This window comes from Olea europaea, chromosome 18, assembly GCF_002742605.1.
Source record: "Olea europaea var. sylvestris chromosome 18, O_europaea_v1, whole genome shotgun sequence".
Classification (NCBI taxonomy): Eukaryota; Viridiplantae; Streptophyta; class Magnoliopsida; order Lamiales; family Oleaceae; genus Olea; species Olea europaea.
The window spans coordinates 21373798-21392904 of record NC_036254.1 but is presented as its reverse complement, the minus strand read 5'-3'; the positions used below and the strand labels follow the sequence as shown (position 1 = coordinate 21392904).

Sequence of the window (19107 nt, the reverse complement as noted above, 5' to 3'; positions counted from 1 at the left end):
GTGCTGTAGTAAGAAAGAATATACATAAATAATACAACTACTATGCATATGTGGAAAATGGTGAAAAAATTGTATCGTACTGTTCAATGATGAATTAGAATCAATCAATGCATGCTACCAAGTTTTATAATGAACAGTGACAATGCCACATACAAATTGAGGACTTGTCACTTTATCTGTATCGTTGAACTTTACCTTGTGCACACACATGTACCCTCATCAAACAAATGAATAAATTGTGACCAATTTATTTTTGTCTATGACTAGAAATGCTGTAGTCACAAAAAGTAATGGAAGGTCACAATTCACTAAAGACACTTAAAATCTACGTTTAACTTACCTGTTCTTGGGCTTATATCCTCTGTCAAACTAATTCTTAAATGAACTCAGATCTGTGCTATTAACTACCTTCGAATAAATTTGGAACACGACATTTACCGAGTTAGATTTTGATCCAGTAGCAGCATGATGTGGAGCGGCCTTAACAAAAGGTGACTGCAAAGTTTTCGATGGCTTTTGTGCTCTCTTCACAGGTAGTCCGAATGATGGTGGTGCAGATGTATCTTCTTGAATAAAAAACATAAAAACAACGTTTCTTAAATTAGTGTATGACAATTAGTCTGAATTTATAATATTAAAACACTAAATGTTTCATTAAACTGATATCTTTGGAATGAAGTTCAGTAGACTCCAACACGCTTGCAACAGCCTCATCAACTTGATCCTGTACTTCTTTACTGGCAAAAAATAAATCATCAGAGCTTTTAGGTGTCTGTGAGGAGCCAACTCCCTGATCAAATGAAGGAGATTCAAGAATATAGTCATCATGAACATGTAAAAACTCAGGTGCCATGTGACCCTTGTCCACTTTTTCAGCCACGTCATCACCTTTTTGCTCGGGTTCTATGTGACCATTGTCATTTTTTCAGCAAAATCATCACCTTTTGGCTCAGGTTCTATGTGACCCTTACCTTTTTTGTCAACATCATCATCATCTTTCGGCACTTGTTCCGTCAAAATATCTTTACCACTCAACTTCTTATGAAGTTCATCCATCACCGAAGATAAAATGTCATATACAGAATCAACAAAATTTTTAAGAGACAACCTGATGTCACTCAAGCTATCTTTCAACACATTGTGATTCTGAATGACCTCATTGAGCTTCAAAGAATTGTTTGATTGAAGCATGTTTACATTCATCTTAGATAGTTTTGACTTCATCGACATAATCTCCTCTTTCAACCCCTTGTTCTCCGCTTGGGGCTTGCTTATTTTCTTATTAATCAACTGTTTCAGTTGACCATATTCCTGATAAATTTTGTAGTTAGTGGAATTGTATATAAAATGTGTTCTTAAGTGAATATACAACGAAATTACTTACTTCAACGCAAGAGCAATCTGGATGGTAGGTAGCACTATGCTGATCATGAAACCTAGAACTAGCAGCCCCCATTAATTTATACAATGGTGGATCTACAAAATCATTATTTGAATCTTCAACGTGTACCTTCGACAACAGGGGAGTTGCCTCACTTGTGCCCGCATGATTTTTAGAGATCCTAATGTTCTGAGTTGGTCGTCTAGGCTTTGAGTACTGCACATCTACCGATCATACACAACATACATAAGAATGAATAAAGTCACAAGGCACAAGTCGCATGTTTCACGTCACAGGCATAAGAGATATGTATGTGACTTTACAAACAATATATTCATATTTCAGGTCACAATCATGTGAAGAAAGTCACAAATCACATTCACAAGTCACATAAAACAAAGAAAGTCACAAGATACAAGCCACAATATACATAAGGACAAAGAAAGTCACAAGTCACATGTTTCGGGCCACAATCATAAAAGATATGTCACTTTACAAACAAGATATTCATACTTCAGGTCACAATCGTATGAAGAAAGTCACACACACGTTTCAGATCACATTCACAGGTCACAAGTCACATAAAAGCAAAGAAAGTCACAAGGCACAAGCCACAACATACATAAGGACAAAGAAAGTCACAAGTCACAAGTTACATGTTTCGAGTCACAGTCATAAAAGATTTGTCACTTTACAAACAGGATATTCATACTTCAGGTCATAAAATCATATTTTGTATCATAATATATGTGAAGTTCATATTTAGAACCTGTCATATATGATATTGTGAGCATAATGCGTGGATATTTTTTACAAATTCTTGTGGCCACATTTCCCTCAAGTGCAGGTGTGCACTCATACAGCCACACCTGGAAAGCCATTAAAAAACCTGTCAATCTGTAGTGACTAGTTTTTTTTTTACAGTCCATTTCTTAGTGACGATAAGGTGGTCTCAAACAACTATCTACCCCAAGGAAATGTTTTAAGAGTGGCAAAATCGTCTAAAAGTGCAAATATGTATTGATCCACCACCTTCGGGTAGGATGTTGCAAATAAATATGAGGTGATGAGATAGATAATTTCAATTTTAACAACGTCAAGGTCTGGTACATCATCCAGTGAAATAAAAACCCTCTTGACATCTTCATTTGTAACAACTTTTAAGTCCTTAAAATATGTGTCCTTCACTGAAGACGGTTTTTCATCTAACATTGGTCGACCATCGACCCCATCATACCTCAATCCCGTAACCAAACAAAATTTAGCAATTGAAAAACGAATATATCTCCCATTTAGGTTAAACCACATCTCCTGCTTGTTCCGTTGCTTGACCTCTCGTAGTAAAACTTGGTGAATCAATTGTGGCTGCACAACTATCTCCCTACAATGCATGTAGTAAGAGAAACATGTGTTTTCTAGAATTTCCCTCTGGGCAGTATTAAACTTCATCACAAAGTAAGTAATAACACTCTGTATTGGTGTTGTGGTGATCTTCCTAGGAAACCAATTCCTTGATTTTATTAAATATTTCTAGTCCTGCACAATCATAATATCAAAAATGTTACCGTGACCTTCAACACACAAACATTTAGCTGTGACCAACTCATATATATTCAGATCATAAATAGTTGGTCACAAATTTCCAAAATCATAACACAAAGAAGTAGAAAGTCACAACACCTATTTCATTCGCAAACAATCCAGCACTCCCTAGAAAACACATTTGATTAAAATAAATAGTAATTGATCACACAGTATATGAAATAAGTTACAAACCGTTCAAATTACAAAATACCTAAAACAGGTCACAAAATGATATTTCCTACACAAAATACCCACATCAGGTCACAAATTTCAAAAATTAGGTCACAAAATTGGAGTTTACCTTTTTCATGGGTTTCTCGCCAAATCATAAATAGTTGGTCACAAATTTTCCAAAATCATAACACAAAGAAGTAGAAAGTCACAATCATGCAATACATAAAATAAGTCACAAAATACCTAAAACAGGTCACAAAATGATATTTTCTGCGCGGAATATCCAAATCAGGTCACAAACTATTCAAATAATAGGCCACAAAATCGGAGTTCACCTTCTTCATGGGTTTCCCGCTAGAGGACGACATTTTAACTCTCTTTGTTGAAAAAAAATCTCCTTCATCGTATTTCCTCTTTTCTTTATCATTCTCCATCACTTTTGAAACCAATACTACGAGTTTTTGCCATTCCAAACACAACTATGGTTGAAACTAAAATTTAATAAACGACGATCTATTATGCGGTTGGTAGCAGTGGAGAAATGGAGTGGGAGGTTACTTTACTGTATTAGAGAGAGAGAGTAACGTTGTTTCTGTATTCTCGATAGAGAGAGAGAGAGAGCAACGTGCTTTCTGCACTTCACTATAGAGAGAGAAAAAGGCGATTCATGGTAAAACGCGATGGACATGGGTTGGATGATGGGTGAATACGTGCAGAAAGACGTGATATGAAAACTGTGCAATTCAAATATGGACGGTCCAGATTTCATCGCGTAAATGAATTAGTTTATGATTAACTTATTTTTATTAATTTTAAAATAAATAATTAGCACCTGATTTTAGAAAATTAAACCTAATCACCCTACTTTTGAAATGTAAAGTTTATAAGTATGATTTTGCGTTATTTTTCCTTAATCAACCTACAATATAGGAAAGTTTATGCAACAGTCGCCCTCCAGGGCACATCCAAGTTGGCGGAACAATCACATTGGGGGGCTCTGGAACCAAGCGTGGGGAGTTCAATTCCTTGTGGGAACCTTTGATCCAATAAACGAGGAATTATTGGTGGATTAATCACCATGGAGGAAGCTTCCTTTGGGGAAGGAGTAAAAGCCATGTGGGAATTTGGGAACCAATAAGGGCATATCCTGTGATTTACCTCCCTAAGCAGCTGAGGGGCTGGAGGTTCAGGGACGAGGATATATAGTCTGGCGCAAGCTGGGACACCTCGTTAAAAAAAAAAAAAAAAAAAAGTTTATGCAACAGTCCAGTCTATAATTTTGAAGACCAGTCGGCCCGTTAGAGACCGTATATTTTAAAACAATTATTCACTCTCAAATAAGCAATTTAAGCTTTGCCGAACACGGTATTATTGAAAAAAGCCTTGGGTTCTCTCGTGGTCCAGGTTCTTGCTCCCTTTCTTTAGGCCTTTAATTTAATCTAATTTAATTTTTTATTTTTTTCCAGCACTTCATTTATCCGTCAACCGATTATTTGGGATTCTGGGCTTCCATGTTCTGTTTTTATTTTTTCTAGGGAAGCTTCTTATACAACATAGTGTTATTTTCCTGAAATTTTGTAGGTTTATGATTCTTTTATAGGTATGTCAATTTGTTTTCTTCTGGGTTTATATTGTGTTTGAACTCAGTCCATGGTTAGTTTTCGTTGTGCTTCAAGAAGATTTCTTTGACATGGTGTACCACATTTGTTGTATTAGTGGTAATTAAAAGGGGAGCATCAGAATCAGAATCAGAGATAGCTCTAACTCAAACTCAAAATGTCCTTTAATGGATTTCATTGGAGTGTTCCAATTCCATTTTTGGCAAATCGGACTTGGCACTGTTGTTAATTGGGATTGGTTATCTTTAAAGTGTCCATACTGTAAACCATTTTCTTGTATGTTATTAGTATTTTACATGTGGTTTATGTTCTATCACGATTGATAGAACCATGGACACTCATGTTCTTTTACTTTATTGCTAATATATATATATATATATATATATATATATAATTGTAAATATGTAATTGTTGATATAGATTAGAGGGGGGAGAAACATGTTGCTCATCGTACCAATGCAATCTTTTAAGGATATATCTTGAGGATATAGGGGTATAAGTATTTTCTTTAGAAGAATTGATGGATAATTTGTATTTAGGTGATGAGGTCAAATATGCAAGGAAAGAAGATCTTAAATGTGTGTGTGTGTGTGTCTATATATATATATATATGTAATTGTTGATATAGATTAGAGGGGGGAAAAACATGTTGCTCATCGTACCAATACAATCTTTTAAGGATATATCTTAAGGATATAGGGGTATAAGTATTTTGTTTAGAAGAATTGATGGATAATTTGTATTTAGGTGATGAGGTCAAATATGTGAGAAAAGAAGATCTTAAATGCAGTGTCATGCCAATGCTTCGCGGGGCCTAAGCCGAACTTCAGAATTTGGACTTTTGAGCTGTAGCAAGCAATCCATTTTTTCATTTATAAGATTTTTACGGAACTAAATTTGTTAACTTAAAATGAACAATAAAGCTATAAATAAAATGAAGTATTCAAACTAATCGACACTAAAAGATTCCTTAGTTGATTGTGTGATCTCTTTACTGCCACTTTCATCGAACTGCATCTTTCTTTGAATGTTATGTTTCTCTCGGAATACAGCCTCGATTTCCATTTCACTTGTCATTTGTTTAGCTTCATCCATGGCATTAGCAAATCTAGTTTATCTGTACTTTTCCAGAAACAAAATAAGTGCTCGTAAAAGCTTGATAGCTTCATCAATATCCATATTTTTAGCTTGAAAAAATTTGCTCCAGTATTTATTGCATGCAACAACTTATACCAAATGACCATGCCAAGCAAGAACTCAAAATCCTCAAGTCTATATATTGCTAAGGATTTAGCTCCAATCGTTGTTTTAGGATCTTCTGCAATGTTTGCCAAGTCAAGTAAAGCATCTATTATTTGTACAGATTGCTCTTTTATAGGCTTGATATTTTCCACGTGACTTTCTCAGCGTGTTTGTGATAATGGTTTAAGTGTCAGACCTTTTGTCTCTTTTCTCTCAATAAGAAAAGAATTTGCATGTCTCACCATTCTTATTGGGGTGTAATGGTATTATAGGCAACGATTGGGAGATCACTTGTTTTGCAAAGATGTAACATTGATAAGACACTGCACACATAATTTCTAAAGAAAAGCTGTTATTTATCATAATCTGAATTATGCATCATTTTTGTCGTGTGCCTATAATCACATTATTGATATTTCCAATGCTGTGCAAGGAACGATTTTACCTAATATGTTGCCCTCATTGTTTTTACATAAAATAGGAGAGATGTGTGTGCATTAATAGTTGAGGTTCTGAAATCAGATTTTTCTGATTTATATTCTTTATTTGAGTGGTTTCCTGTTTGTTTTATTTCATGTCTGATGTTCTTCATATTTTAGCTTGGAGTCTGAATACTCATCCTTGACTCTGCCAATCTTGAAAATGGATGTTGATTCGAAATCACCCAAGGATTCTGCACCTATCATGCAAATGGACACTGAGGTAATTAGTTGATTTGCGAATTCTTCATTCAAAATTTCTACATGCTAAATACTTTATTCTTACTATGTTCATCACATTCTTTATTTGTTTGTTTCAAGATGAGTAAAGATACAGATCACATTTCCCAAACAATGGAGAAACTAAATATAGTGGAACCGTCTTCAAGCTTTAAGAGAAAACCGGTTGTCATCATAGTCATTGGAATGGCAGGTATTGTTGTATTATATTTAGCAAGTAATGGGTCCCACGCCTTAAATGGATAATAAGTTGGCATTAGCCCTTGTTTGGCCCCCATTATAATGAGATTTTGAAAATAATATATTTTAGAATAGTAATTTTTCGGAGAACGTGTGGTTAAAAAAGAAGAAACGTTTTGGTTTACGTGTAATATTATTTTATTGGAGAATATATGGTTGAAAAGAAGAGAGAGAAAAATGTATTAAAACTTAAATGGGGGCCGATTTTAAATGTGTGGTTAAAATTAAATTTTGACTAGAAATTATAAGTAACTTATAATGTTTCCTAAACATACTCTTTTTGTAGTGTGAATATTTATGGATAGACTTTCGAATATAATAGGGAGTGGAAAGACTACATTTCTGCACCGCCTAGTTTGTCACACAACGGCGTCAAATATGCGGGGTTATGTAATCAATCTTGATCCTGCTGTCTTGAGTCTTCCATATGGTGCAAATATTGATATAAGGGACACTGTTCAGTACAAGGAAGTCATGAATCAATTCAATCTTGGACCCAATGGAGGAATTTTGACTTCGCTTAACTTGTTTTCATCGAAGTTTGACGAGGTAACTTTTCTTTGAGATTTTTAATTTTATTATTGTCAACTTGTTTAAGTTTGTTGTCACAATGAATGACGGTGACCCAGTGACCATTATCTTTGCAGTTATACTTGTATCTAACCACTGTGGAATTTGAAAGAAGTTCATATACCAACCATTTCTTATCTTTACAGCGGTAGCAAATCACTCCGGAATTTGAGAGTTCTTGTAACAAATAACTAGACTGCATCACATACGTATCTATGCACATGCTATTCCTCAAAATTGATTACTCCAGTTGAAACTTTGCCCGTCAAATTTTTTTCAGGCTCGTTCCTTAGAATACAGAAGATTTTTTAAGCATAAATCTCTACGTCATGAATCATTTTAACGAAATTGCTTAGCTCTTAATTTTGCTTGGTATTTTTGTGTACCGGCTTCTGAATCTGAGGTATGCCAACTTTACTTCTGATGCTCAAGGTTGAATAATGCTCGCATCTGAACAAGATATGGAGAGTTCCTTAGCAATTAGCATACAACGTCTTTAGTTTATAGAAATTAACAGTTGAGTTTTATTTCGAAAAATAATAAACTACTGTTACTGGTTGTTTGAGTTGGTTTTGACAGAATCCCAGCTCTTCACCTTTTGTAATTACTTTTTAGTGAAGAGCTTATTCAAACCTTAATTAAGAATTCTGAAGTTCTCAACAAAATTGATCCAGGCTAATCATTTCATAATTTTCAGTGATCTTTTTGGGCACATGAATTAGGCACTGTCCTTGTCTCGATTATCAAATACATGAATGGGGAAAGGACCTTGAAGTATTCTTAATGTCGAATTGCAGGTGATAACAGTAATCGAGAAACGAGCTGATCAGCTCGACTATGTTCTGGTTGACACTCCTGGCCAAATTGAGATTTTCACTTGGTCTGCATCTGGAGCGATTATTACTGAAGCTTTTGCTTCAACATTTCCTACAGTGATTGCTTATGTTGTCGATACGCCGCGATCAGCAAGTCCAGCTACCTTCATGAGCAATATGCTATATGCCTGTAGCATCATCTATAAGACCCGGTTGCCGATGGTACTGGTGTTTAACAAGACTGATGTAGCTCAACATCAGTTTGCTTTAGAGGTACATTTAACTCTCGATTTATTTGACAATTTCATAAAAATAATATCGATTTATGGGCCTAAATCCTTGTCATTGTTGCTAATAATTCCTGGTTGGCTTATTTGCTAGTCTTTTTACTGTTTTGAGTGTAGTGGATGGAAGATTTCGAAGTATTTCATGCGGCACTGGATTCGGATCATTTTTATACATCTACCCTAACTCGTAGTCTCTCCCTTTCTCTGGAGGAGTTCTATAAAAATCTCAGATCCGTTGGAGTATCTGCAGTGTCTGGTGCTGGAATGGATGCATTCTTCAAGTCCATCGAAGACAGCGCCAAAGAATACATGGAAACTTACAAGTACTGATTCCTACTTGATGATCTCTCTGTATTTGCTCTGTTTAGATAAAACTAGACATGTTGCTGATAGGCCCCCGATTCAATTCACGTATGCTAGGAGGAATGGGAGGAAGGCCAGGTCAGCTGCAGGTCCACGTGAGGAGGGAGGGCAGTCTGTTGTATAGTTCAATTAGTTAGAAAGTTGTTAGGAGAGGGGTTAATAAGAAGGGGGAGGGAGGGAACCTGAGGGGGACGTTTTTACTCTGGATTGTGGGATCAATTAGGAGAGATCAGGCCTCTCGAATAGCCTGAAGCTTGTCAACTTCATTTCCATTGAAATAATATACTTCATTTCTGTGTTTTGGTTCTTTCATCTTGTGAGGTTCTATCAAATTGGTATCAGAGCCTCTCAATTCTGGGAAGATGATGTTAAACGACCGAATGAGCACCTTAGAGGAGAGGTTTGAGGGTGTGCAGCAAGAACTGCATGAAGGACTGGAAACCATCAAAGGGGAGATTCAAAATGACATATCAGGGCTGAAGGAAAAGTTCGAGTTACTGCTGAGTAAGTGGGAAGGGCAGGCGCATGACGGAAAAGGAAAAGGGGTGGCCGGCAGTTCTAGTATGGCCGCACCAACTGTAGAATCACCATTAAATTATGAGGAACCAGATCAGCCCAATAAGGACCTGGAGGATAAAGGGCGAATGGATGGTCGTAGCAGGAGGTTAGAAATGCCAGTCTTCCATGGTGAAAATCTAGACGGGTGGCTCTTCAAGGCGGAAAGGTATTTTAGCATAAATCATTTCTCGAATTGGGAGAAAATCAAAGCAGTGGCCGTGTGTTTTGAAGGGGAGGCGTTGGCATGGTACCAATGGGAAGACGGCCGACAGACTTTCCGGAGGTGGGAAGATCTGAAGGCTGCCCTGCTGTTGTGTTTCGGCCTTCACAAGAGGGTACGAACCTGGAAAAATTTCTGGCACTTAGACAAGAAGGGACGGTGAGAGATTACAGGCGGATGTTTGAGGTCCTAGCAGCTCCGTTAACCACCGTGCCTGAAGACGTTCTGGAAGGTAACTTCATTAACGGGTTGAAGCCTTTAATTCGGGCAGAGGTAAGGCTACTAAAACCTCGTGGGCTGGATCGTATTATGGAGCTGGCCCAGCGCGTAGAGGATCGCAATGAACTGGTGAGACAGGCCCAAGGATCCTACGGCCCGGGTAAAATGAGGAATACCTCTTACAGCCCAAGTCCGGATTATGGCCCGTCTAAGCCCCCTAATCTAACCCATTCTGGAAGCCTCTCCCAAAATCACGTAGCTCAACTCAACGCGAGACAGATTCCCTCCAGTCCCCGAAATCTGATGGTGGGGAAAGCAGCGTCGTCCTTCAAGAAGCTCTCGGACGCCGAGCTGCAGCTAAAGAGAGAACGGGGCTTGTGTTACCGCTGTGATGAGAAGTTCCAACCGGGGCACAAGTGCCGAAACAAGGAACTGCACATCCTTTTCGTACAAGGAGAAGAAGAAGGGGAAGAGCTGGGGAATTTTCAGGTGGACGAAGGCGAAACAGAGGTAGGAGAAGTGGTGGAACTATCTATTAATTCAGTAGTAGGGTTGAATGCTCCTAAATCCATGAAGTTGAAGGGGACAATTTGTGGGCACTCAGTGATTGTTCTCATTGATTGTGGAGCTACTCATAACTTTATATCTGTTGAATTGGCGGCACAATTGCAGATTCCGACGGTCTCCACCCGTGGGTATGGGATTATTATGGGCATCGGTTCAGCAGTTAGAGGATGTGGGGTTTGTAAGGGTGTGGTAATTTCCTTGCCAAGCATTGAAGTTGTTGATGATTTCCTGCCTCTGAAGTTGGGATGAAGTTGGGATGCACTGATGTAATTTTGGGTATGAAATGGTTGGAAACCTTAGGAAAAATGCAAGTAGACTGGGGTAATTTGACAATGAAGATCAAAGTGGGTGGGCAAGTTGTCACCCTGCAGGGGGATGTTAGCTTACAGAAAACACAGGTTTCAGTCAAGGCCATGGTCAAGGCTTTTAGGGAGGGTGATCGGGGAGTCTTAATTGAGCTTGGGGAGTTTGGGGGTGGAAAGAGAAGAATCAGATGGAAAAAGTCCCAGCAGTTTTACCGAATTACTACAGCAATATCGAGTGGTCTTTGAGTGGCCGAATATACTTCCCCCGTCACGGTCCAGAGATCACAATATTGTTCTACAAGTAGAATCTGCCCCCGTGAATGTTAGGCCCTATCGTTACCCACATTTTCAGAAAAATGAGATCGAAAGGTTGGTGAAGGAGATGCTTGCAGCTGGCATAATTCAACCGAGTAGCAGCCCGTTTTCCAGTCCTGTTCTGTTAGTAAAGAAAAAAGATGGCAGTTGGCGATTTTGCGTAGATTATCGGGCGTTGAATAAGGTTACAGTTCCAGACAGATTTCCAATCCCGGTTATAGATGAGTTACTGGATGAGCTTCATGGGGCAGTTATATTTTCAAAGTTAGATCTGAAATCAGGCTACCACCAGATCAGAATGAAGCCGGATGACATCCCGAAAACAGCCTTTCGAACACATGAGGGTCACTACGAATTTTTGGTGATGCCGTTTGGACTAAAGAATGCCCCGGCCACTTTTCAAGGATTGATGAATGAGGTGTTCCAGCCATACCTCCGGAAGTTTGTCCTAGTTTTCTTTGATGGCATCCTGATATACAGTAAGACGGGGAAGGAACATAAACAACATCTGGGGATTGTTCTACAATGCCTGCAGCAGCATCAGCTTTATGCGAATGAGAGGAAGTGCACTTTTGGTCAGCCCCGGCTGGAATATCTTGGCCACATTATATCAGAACAGGGCGTGGCTGCAGATCAATCCAAGATTGAGGCTATGACGGGATGGGTCAGACCTCGCAATCAGAAGGAGCTTTGTAGTTTCCTGGGGCTCACGGGCTATTACCGTCGTTTTGTGGCTGGTTATGCTAATATTGCATGGCCATTGACAGAATTGCTTAAAAAAGATGGGTTCAAATGGTCTGAAGACGCAGAGAACGCATTCAGCAAATTAAAGAAAGCGATGACGGAAGTACCGGTACTTGCCCTGCCAGACTTTTCGCAGGAGTTTGTGGTCGAAACTGATGCGTCCGGGCATGGGTTGGGTGCTGTTCTGATGCAACACCAACATCCGATTGCTTATTTTAGCCAAGTGTTGCCTGCAACGGTAAGGTGCAAATCAGTTTATGAGAGGGAATTAATGGCGATAGTGTTCGCTATCAGAAAATGGAGGCATTATTTGTTGGGCAGGCGTTTTGTTGTTAGAACTGATCAACGCAGCTTGAAGTTTCTTTTGGAGCAGCGCGTAGTTAGTGAAGAGTACCAGAAATGGCTGACGAAATTGATGAGTTTCGATTTCGAAATTCAATACCGTCCCGGGGTTGAGAATAGGGCAGCGGATGCACTCTCAAGAAGGGATCCAGGGTTGCAATTTTTATCTGTTTCCACCCCCAAGTTGCTGCCATTAGAGGACATTAAAAAGGCAGTGTCGGAGGACAACGAACTGAAGGAGATACTGAAAGAAATTCAGGCAGAACATGGGTCCAAACCAGCGTATTCTTTGATTGGTGGAATGTTGTGCTACAAGGGCAGGATTGTGTTACCCAAGCTATCTCCACTAACTGAAGTTATGATGCTTGAGTGTCATCACACGAGAATAGGAGGGCATTCGGGGTTCCTTAAAACTTACAAGAGAATTGCACGGGAAGTTTACTGGACGGGTATGAAGAAAGATGTTCAGGACTTTGTAGCACGTTGCCCGGTATGTCAACAGAATAAATACATTGCTTTATCCCCTGGCGGTCTTCTCCAACCACTCCCAATACCAGAACTGATATGGGCAGATGTCTCCATGGACTGCTTATTTTAGCCAAGTGTTGCCTGCAACTGTAAGGCGCAAATCAGTTTATGAGAGGGAATTAATGGCGATAGTGTTCGCTATCAGAAAATGGAGGCATTATTTGTTGGGCAGGCGTTTTGTTGTTAGAACTGATCAACGCAGCTTGAAGTTTCTTTTGGAGCAGCGCGTAGTTAGTGAAGAGTACCAGAAATGGCTGACGAAATTGATGAGTTTCGATTTTGAAATTCAATACCGTCCCGGGGTTGAGAATAGGGCAGCGGATGCACTCTCAAGAAGGGAACCAGGGTTGCAATTTTTATCTGTTTCCACCCCCAAGTTGCTGCCATTAGAGGACATTAAAAAGGCAGTGTCGGAGGACAACGAACTGAAGGAGATACTGAAAGAAATTCAGGCAGAACATGGGTCCAAACCAGGGTATTCTCTGATTGGTGGAATGTTGTGCTACAAGGGCAGGATTGTGTTACCCAAGCTATCTCCGCTAACTGAAGTTATGATGCTTGAGTGTCATCACACGAGAATAGGAGGGCATTCGGGGTTCCTTAAAACTTACAAGAGAATTGCACGGGAAGTTTACTGGACGGGCATGAAGAAAGATGTTCAGGACTTTGTAGCACGTTGCCCGGTATGTCAGCAGAATAAATACATTGCTTTATCCCCTGGCGGTCTTCTCCAACCACTCCCAATACCAGAACTGATATGGGCAGATGTCTCCATGGACTTCATTGAAGGGTTGCCGAAGGCAGGGGGGTATGGTACTATAATGGTCGTGGTGGATAGGTTAAGCAAGTATGGACATTTTATTGGGATAAAGCTTCCGTTTACTGCCCCTATTATTGCTAATGTTTTTATCCGCGAGATTGTCCGTTTGCACGGGGTCCCTCAGTCAATTGTGTCGGATCGAGATAAAATCTTTATGAGTAAATTTTGGGAAGAGCTGTTTAAAGCGTAAGGGACCGTCCTTAAGAGAAGTACAGCTTACCATCCACAAACGGATGGCCAAACTGAAGTGGTCAATCAATGCTTAGAGACTTATTTGCGTTGCTTTGCTTCTAGCAAACCACATTCCTGGAATCAGTGGCTACCTTGGGCAGAGTTTTGGTATAACACCTCTTTTCACACAGCTACTAAACTTACCCCCTTTCAGATTGTATATGGCCGGAAGCCGCCTCCAATTCTTCCTTTTGAAAAGGGTAATACGGCGGTCTCCACTGTTGAACAACAATTATTGGCGAGAGATGAAGTGCTACAGGTTCTGAAGTTGCATCTGGCTCGTGCACAACAGCGTATGAAATTGGAGGCTGATGGGCATCGTCGCGACCTTCAGTTTGAGGTGGGAGAACTGGTGTACCTGAAACTGCGTCCATACCGTCAAAAATCTATGGCTCACCGACTGTCAGCTAAACTGTCTCCAAGATACTTCGGGCCATTTGAAATCGAGGCTAAGGTAGGACAGGTTGCTTACAAACTGAAACTTCCCCCTGAGGCTGTCATTCACCCAGTTTTCCATGTATCACAACTTAGAAAGGCGGCAGGGGCCTTACAGCCGGTCCATCAACTTCCCCCACTGATGGCTACAGGGGACCAGTTTATCGTGGAGCCAGAATCAGCGCTACAGATCAGACCAAATCCCTCCAATCCTGCTTTGGGTCCTGAAGTGCTAATCAAGTGGAAGGGTTCACCAGAGTTTGAGGCCACATGGGAACTTTTTGACAGCATCCGCCACCAGTTCCCAGCTTTCCACCTTGAGGACAAGGTGGATTTTAAGGGCGGGGGTATTGATAGGCCCCCGATTCAATTCACGTATGCTAGGAGGAATAGGAGGAAGGCCAGGTCAGCTGCAGGTCCACGTGAGGAGGGAGGGCAGTCTGTTGTATAGTTCAATTAGTTAGAAAGTTGTTAGGAGAGGGGTTAATAAGAAGGGGGAGGGAGGGAACCTGAGGGGGACGTTTTTACTCTGGATTGTGGGATCAATTAGGAGAGATCAGGCCTCTCGAATAGCCTGAAGCTTGTCAACTTCATTTCCATTGAAATAATATACTTCATTTCTGTGTTTTGGTTCTTTCATCTTGTGAGGTTCTATCAGTTGCCTTTTTTTATCTAAATGATAATTGCCATTGAAATTCACTCTCGCTTCCTCGATAGGGCTGATCTTGACAAGAGATGGGAAGAGAAGCAGCGCTTGGAGGAAGAACGTAGAAAGGAAAACATGGATAAGCTGAGAAAAGACATGGAGAAGTCCAGGGGGGAAACTGTGGTATTGAACACTGGTTTGAAGGATGTAAGACCAGATGATAAGAGCATGCTGATTGATGTAGACGAAGAAGAGGAAGATGACGACAAAGATTATGATACGTTCAGTGAGGATGATGCAGATGCCATAGATGAGGATGAAGATGAGGACGAAGAAGTTGCCAGTTTTGCATTTGGAGAAAATAGTTTATTTAAAAAATGAGCAAATTTTGTACTACATGACTGAATGAAGTAAATCAAAACTCTTGTGGAAGATACAGTTGTTATAGATAAGATTTAATAAAACTTTCATAGAGCATATTGAAAAGATTCTTTAAACATGTGATGCTCTCTATTGTAAAAAGTCAATTCTTACTATCATTGTCCAAGCGAGTTGGATTGGTTCTTCAAATTTGAAAAGTCAAATCCATTCTCTATAATTAAATTCATTGAAAGAGTTTCAATTTTCAATGTGGGAAAATAATGAAATAAGTTACAGAAAACTTAATTACAATAAAAGATAAAGAAAAATAATAAATATTTTTTTAGAGTGTTAAAATTAAATGTTAAATATAAAGAGTTTGTTGGAATATTTTAAAATTTTAACTCTTTAAATTTATAGATGCTTTTTAAATGATAGAATATGTTCTTTAAAAATAAAGAGTCTCTTGAAAATGTTCTTAGCATTTTGGATTTCTTCTCGTTCATTTCCAATCCCCGATAAGCATTATCCTCTTTCTAAGACACCTGTAGATGCTTTAGGCATTTTATGGTTGAGGAGCTCGAGGGTGCCCATTTCCTATCTACGTGAAGCCTTTGAGCCTATCCCATGTCAATTTCGACAAGCTCAATCTGTGGGCTAAGTCGTGTTTTTGCACCCTGAATTGATTAGCAACAGTGATAAATGCGAATGAAATGCAAATATGATCAAAACAAATTGCAATCATTTCTTGTACTCATTGAGGCAATTCCCATGTTTATCGACTTATTCAAAAAAAACACCAAGCCTTGATAAAGTTACCATGAACATTAAGTGGCTATCTGCCTTCTTCCACGAGCCGGTTTTGAGATCAGATCATCATATCGATTCCGGTGATAATCAATCAAAATACACAGTTGTTTTATGGCCTCTCTTTTCTGCTCAGCCAGGGTCAAGAATCCCAAATCTTTCTTATTGATCTCTCTTTCTAAGACTTCCAATTTCTCATCCTGTTCTTTGATCAATTTCTTGAGTTCTGACATCTTCTCTTCCCCTTGTTTTAATATTTTCGTCAAAATGTCCTTCTCATTTGAATCCTTTAGCACTTTTGTCTCGAGTTCTCCAACCTTCGCTCTCAAAAGCAACTCTTGTTCTTTCTTGTCTTTCAGTTGCTGAATAAAATTGGCAATTTCCATTTTGAGGCAATTTTTCTCACCATTACTCTCTTTGATCCAGTTTGTGGCAATATCAAGCTTGTTCATGACTTCACAAATTCTAGACTCCAAGTGGCCATAGCGTTCCTCAAAGTTGACACTAAATGATTCAATTCCAGTCAACGTGTCGTTTACCATTTTTGATATCTCCTTTGTTGTGTTTAATTGAGCCTTCTGATAAGTTTCAATTGTTCCAGTCATCGTAGCAACCCTTTCGACAAGCAATTTTTGTTGTTCTTGTAACTTCTCTTCTTTGCTTCTGTGGCTATCTTCCTTCTCGGCCAGTAATTGTTCTGTGACCCGGAGCTTCTGACTTGTTAAACGGAGCTTAACTTCAGTATTTCGGAGATTCTCTACTAAAGTACTGACCTCATCTCCTTTCATCTCTAAACTTCTCTTCAAGTCTTCTACATTTTCTTCCAATCGATCAACATCCTTTTGGAACTGCACTTTAATCTCTTCCATGTTCCTTTCTGTAGTTTTAGGATTTTCCTCGGAGTTCTGAAACTGGGCTTCTAGTTTTTTGTGCTCCTCACTCAATTTGATGAACGTATCCTCTTGTTCTTTCAGCTTTTCATCCTTGTCTCTGATCTTGTTTTGTAATTCAGTATTCTGATACTCCAGTCGAGCCAAGCTTTCCATAGACTCCTGGTTACTCCTCTCAATTTGCACTTCCAATAGGCTTTTCTCGGACCACAAATGTTCCTTCTCCTCTCGTAAATGATTAACTTCTTCTGATAGTGCAGTAATTTGAAAGGCTGCTTCATTTTGCACATTGTACAGTTTTGTCTGTAGGGCAATGAGTTCATCCTCTCTCTCGGATAATATTTTTTGGAATTCGGAAATTTTGTTCTGTTGAACCACCATCTCCTCCCTCAATTTATTTCCCTTGTCCTGTATATTACTTGTTTGTTTGTCCAGTTCACTATTTTGAACTTTCAGTTTTTCCTTCTCTTCGTGCAACTGAATAACGTCCTGGCTTTTTGTCCTCAACTGCTCCTTCAATTCACTTTTGAGGTTACTTAGAGAGTTGATTTTCAGTTCTAGGTCCCTCACCAGTACTGCAAACTTTTCTTTCTCTTCCAATGTTTTCTGTTGCCCAGAAATCTTGTTCATCAACTCCTCTTTAATAGTCTCAATTTGAGTCAGCAACTCGGAAGTTTCTTGAACTCTTGTCTTTCGTGACTGTTTTATCTCATCCTCGAGCAGTAAAATTTGTGAGGAAAGGGAATTGTTCTCCTCTTCAGTGGCTTTCTGTATCTGAGTTAGCTTAGCTACATCCTTTTCTGCAGATTCAAGTTGCCCCTTCAAAGTCAAAAATGCCCCCACCTTGACCTCTAATTCTAGCTGCAGTGCTTCATTCTCTTGTCTTAACTGTTGGATATTGGTTCTCAAGTCTTCAGCATTTCTCTCCCCCTCTCCAGTGCTATATATCGCAGCCTCATTCTCCCTAATTAAACTGTATGCAATCTCGAGTTCTTGCTTGGTGTTACCTGTGCTGTTGTTGAAATCATTCTCGAATTTCCCAATTCTTGTGCCTTTTTTCTTTGGAGAATCATCTGAGTCTGAGTCAGAATCTGAGCTGGAAGATGAACCATGCTATCCTTGTTTGGCATGTGATCTTCTCCTCAATGCTTCAGTCAGATGATCATAGCGATCAAACAACGAACAATACTGATTGTAAAAATCTTGTATCATATCCTTAAGTTTCTCTTTCCCATCTTTATCATCTTCCATTTTAAGAATATTTAAGATCTTCTGAACTTTGCCCTCCATTTCTGCAGTGAACAGCAGTTTAATATGTCAACCATGAAAAATGTAGTGATCTAAAATTGGAATTACTAATGCCAAAAATGATGCACCTGATTTAGTTCTCTCGTCCTTCTCAGGATCGACATTACTTTGAAAAAAGGATTTAAACGATTTCCTCAAACTAGGTTTCGGCATTTCTCAGCTTCTTGTTGGGTTGTGAATCAGTATGAGGCAGTTTTCATCTTGAATACCTGAAGTTGTAAATACACAATTTACTTGTCAAGTTCTGTTTGTCCAAGCAGACCATGCCAACAAATTCTTTAAGTGCCATAAATTCTTGGCTGCATCAACATGTGAACATAACTGCAGTTTCTCAAGCCCATGTCATAAAGGCTTAGAACTACATGGTCCACATTATCTAAGTAATAAGTAATTAGCTTAACCCCACTGCCATTTGAGAGGGAGGTTTAATGAGGAAATGGCTCAGTAATAAAGTCAGTTAATGAATCTGGATGATTAATGCACAAAAAATAAAAAAGATGGATACAACTAAATTAAATTATGATTTATATATTTTCTAATATCTGTTGTCTTTCATCTGAGAAGACTGGTTTTCTAATATTTTCCTGATGTACCAGTTAAAGTGTGACTCTTTATCTGGTTGGGAGTGATTTTTAGAATTGATTTTATTGACCGTTAGAAGAAAAGTGAGGTTCACCTATGAGAGAAGAAGTCAAATATGACGGCTGAAATAGTGAAATAACAGTCAAAAATCAATTTTTTGGGACAAAAAATCACTCCCAAATAGGCTATAAATAACAGCATACATTATAATTAGAAAACGGAAAATACTTTCTTTT

The 19107-nt window shown here is 39.0% G+C and overlaps 1 protein-coding gene and 1 pseudogene across 2 annotated transcripts; one reads left to right on the top strand and one right to left on the bottom strand.

Annotated features, from left to right (window-relative positions):
• The first annotated feature begins 4477 nt into the window (after nucleotides 1-4477).
• On the top strand, nucleotides 4478-15358 carry LOC111367773 (GPN-loop GTPase 1-like). 2 transcript variants are annotated; one of them, XM_022988827.1, is made up of 7 exons: nucleotides 4478-4543; nucleotides 6600-6702; nucleotides 6801-6912; nucleotides 7282-7508; nucleotides 8327-8617; nucleotides 8749-8954; nucleotides 14996-15358. In XM_022988827.1, exons 2-7 carry the CDS (start codon nucleotides 6643-6645, stop codon nucleotides 15303-15305), a joined length of 1206 nt encoding a protein of 401 aa, XP_022844595.1. In that variant the 5' UTR covers nucleotides 4478-4543; nucleotides 6600-6642; the 3' UTR covers nucleotides 15306-15358. The 2 variants fall into 2 exon arrangements, with proteins under 2 accessions (XP_022844595.1, XP_022844596.1); XM_022988828.1 differs by lacking the exon at nucleotides 4478-4543 and adding an exon at nucleotides 4596-4739.
• A 625-nt stretch (nucleotides 15359-15983) lies between these two features.
• LOC111366861 lies at nucleotides 15984-18578 on the bottom strand (annotated as a pseudogene).
• Between the last annotated feature and the right edge of the window lie 529 nt (nucleotides 18579-19107).

Coding starts and splice junctions, on each gene's coding strand:
- LOC111367773 (XM_022988827.1), top strand. CDS start 6,643: ATGGATGTTGATTCGAAATCACCCAAGGATTCTGCACCTATCATGCAA. Junction 8,618..8,748: donor AACATCAGTTTGCTTTAGAG/GTACATTTAACT, acceptor TTTTGAGTGTAG/TGGATGGAAGATTTCGAAGT. Junction 8,955..14,995: donor GAATACATGGAAACTTACAA/GTACTGATTCCT, acceptor CTTCCTCGATAG/GGCTGATCTTGACAAGAGAT.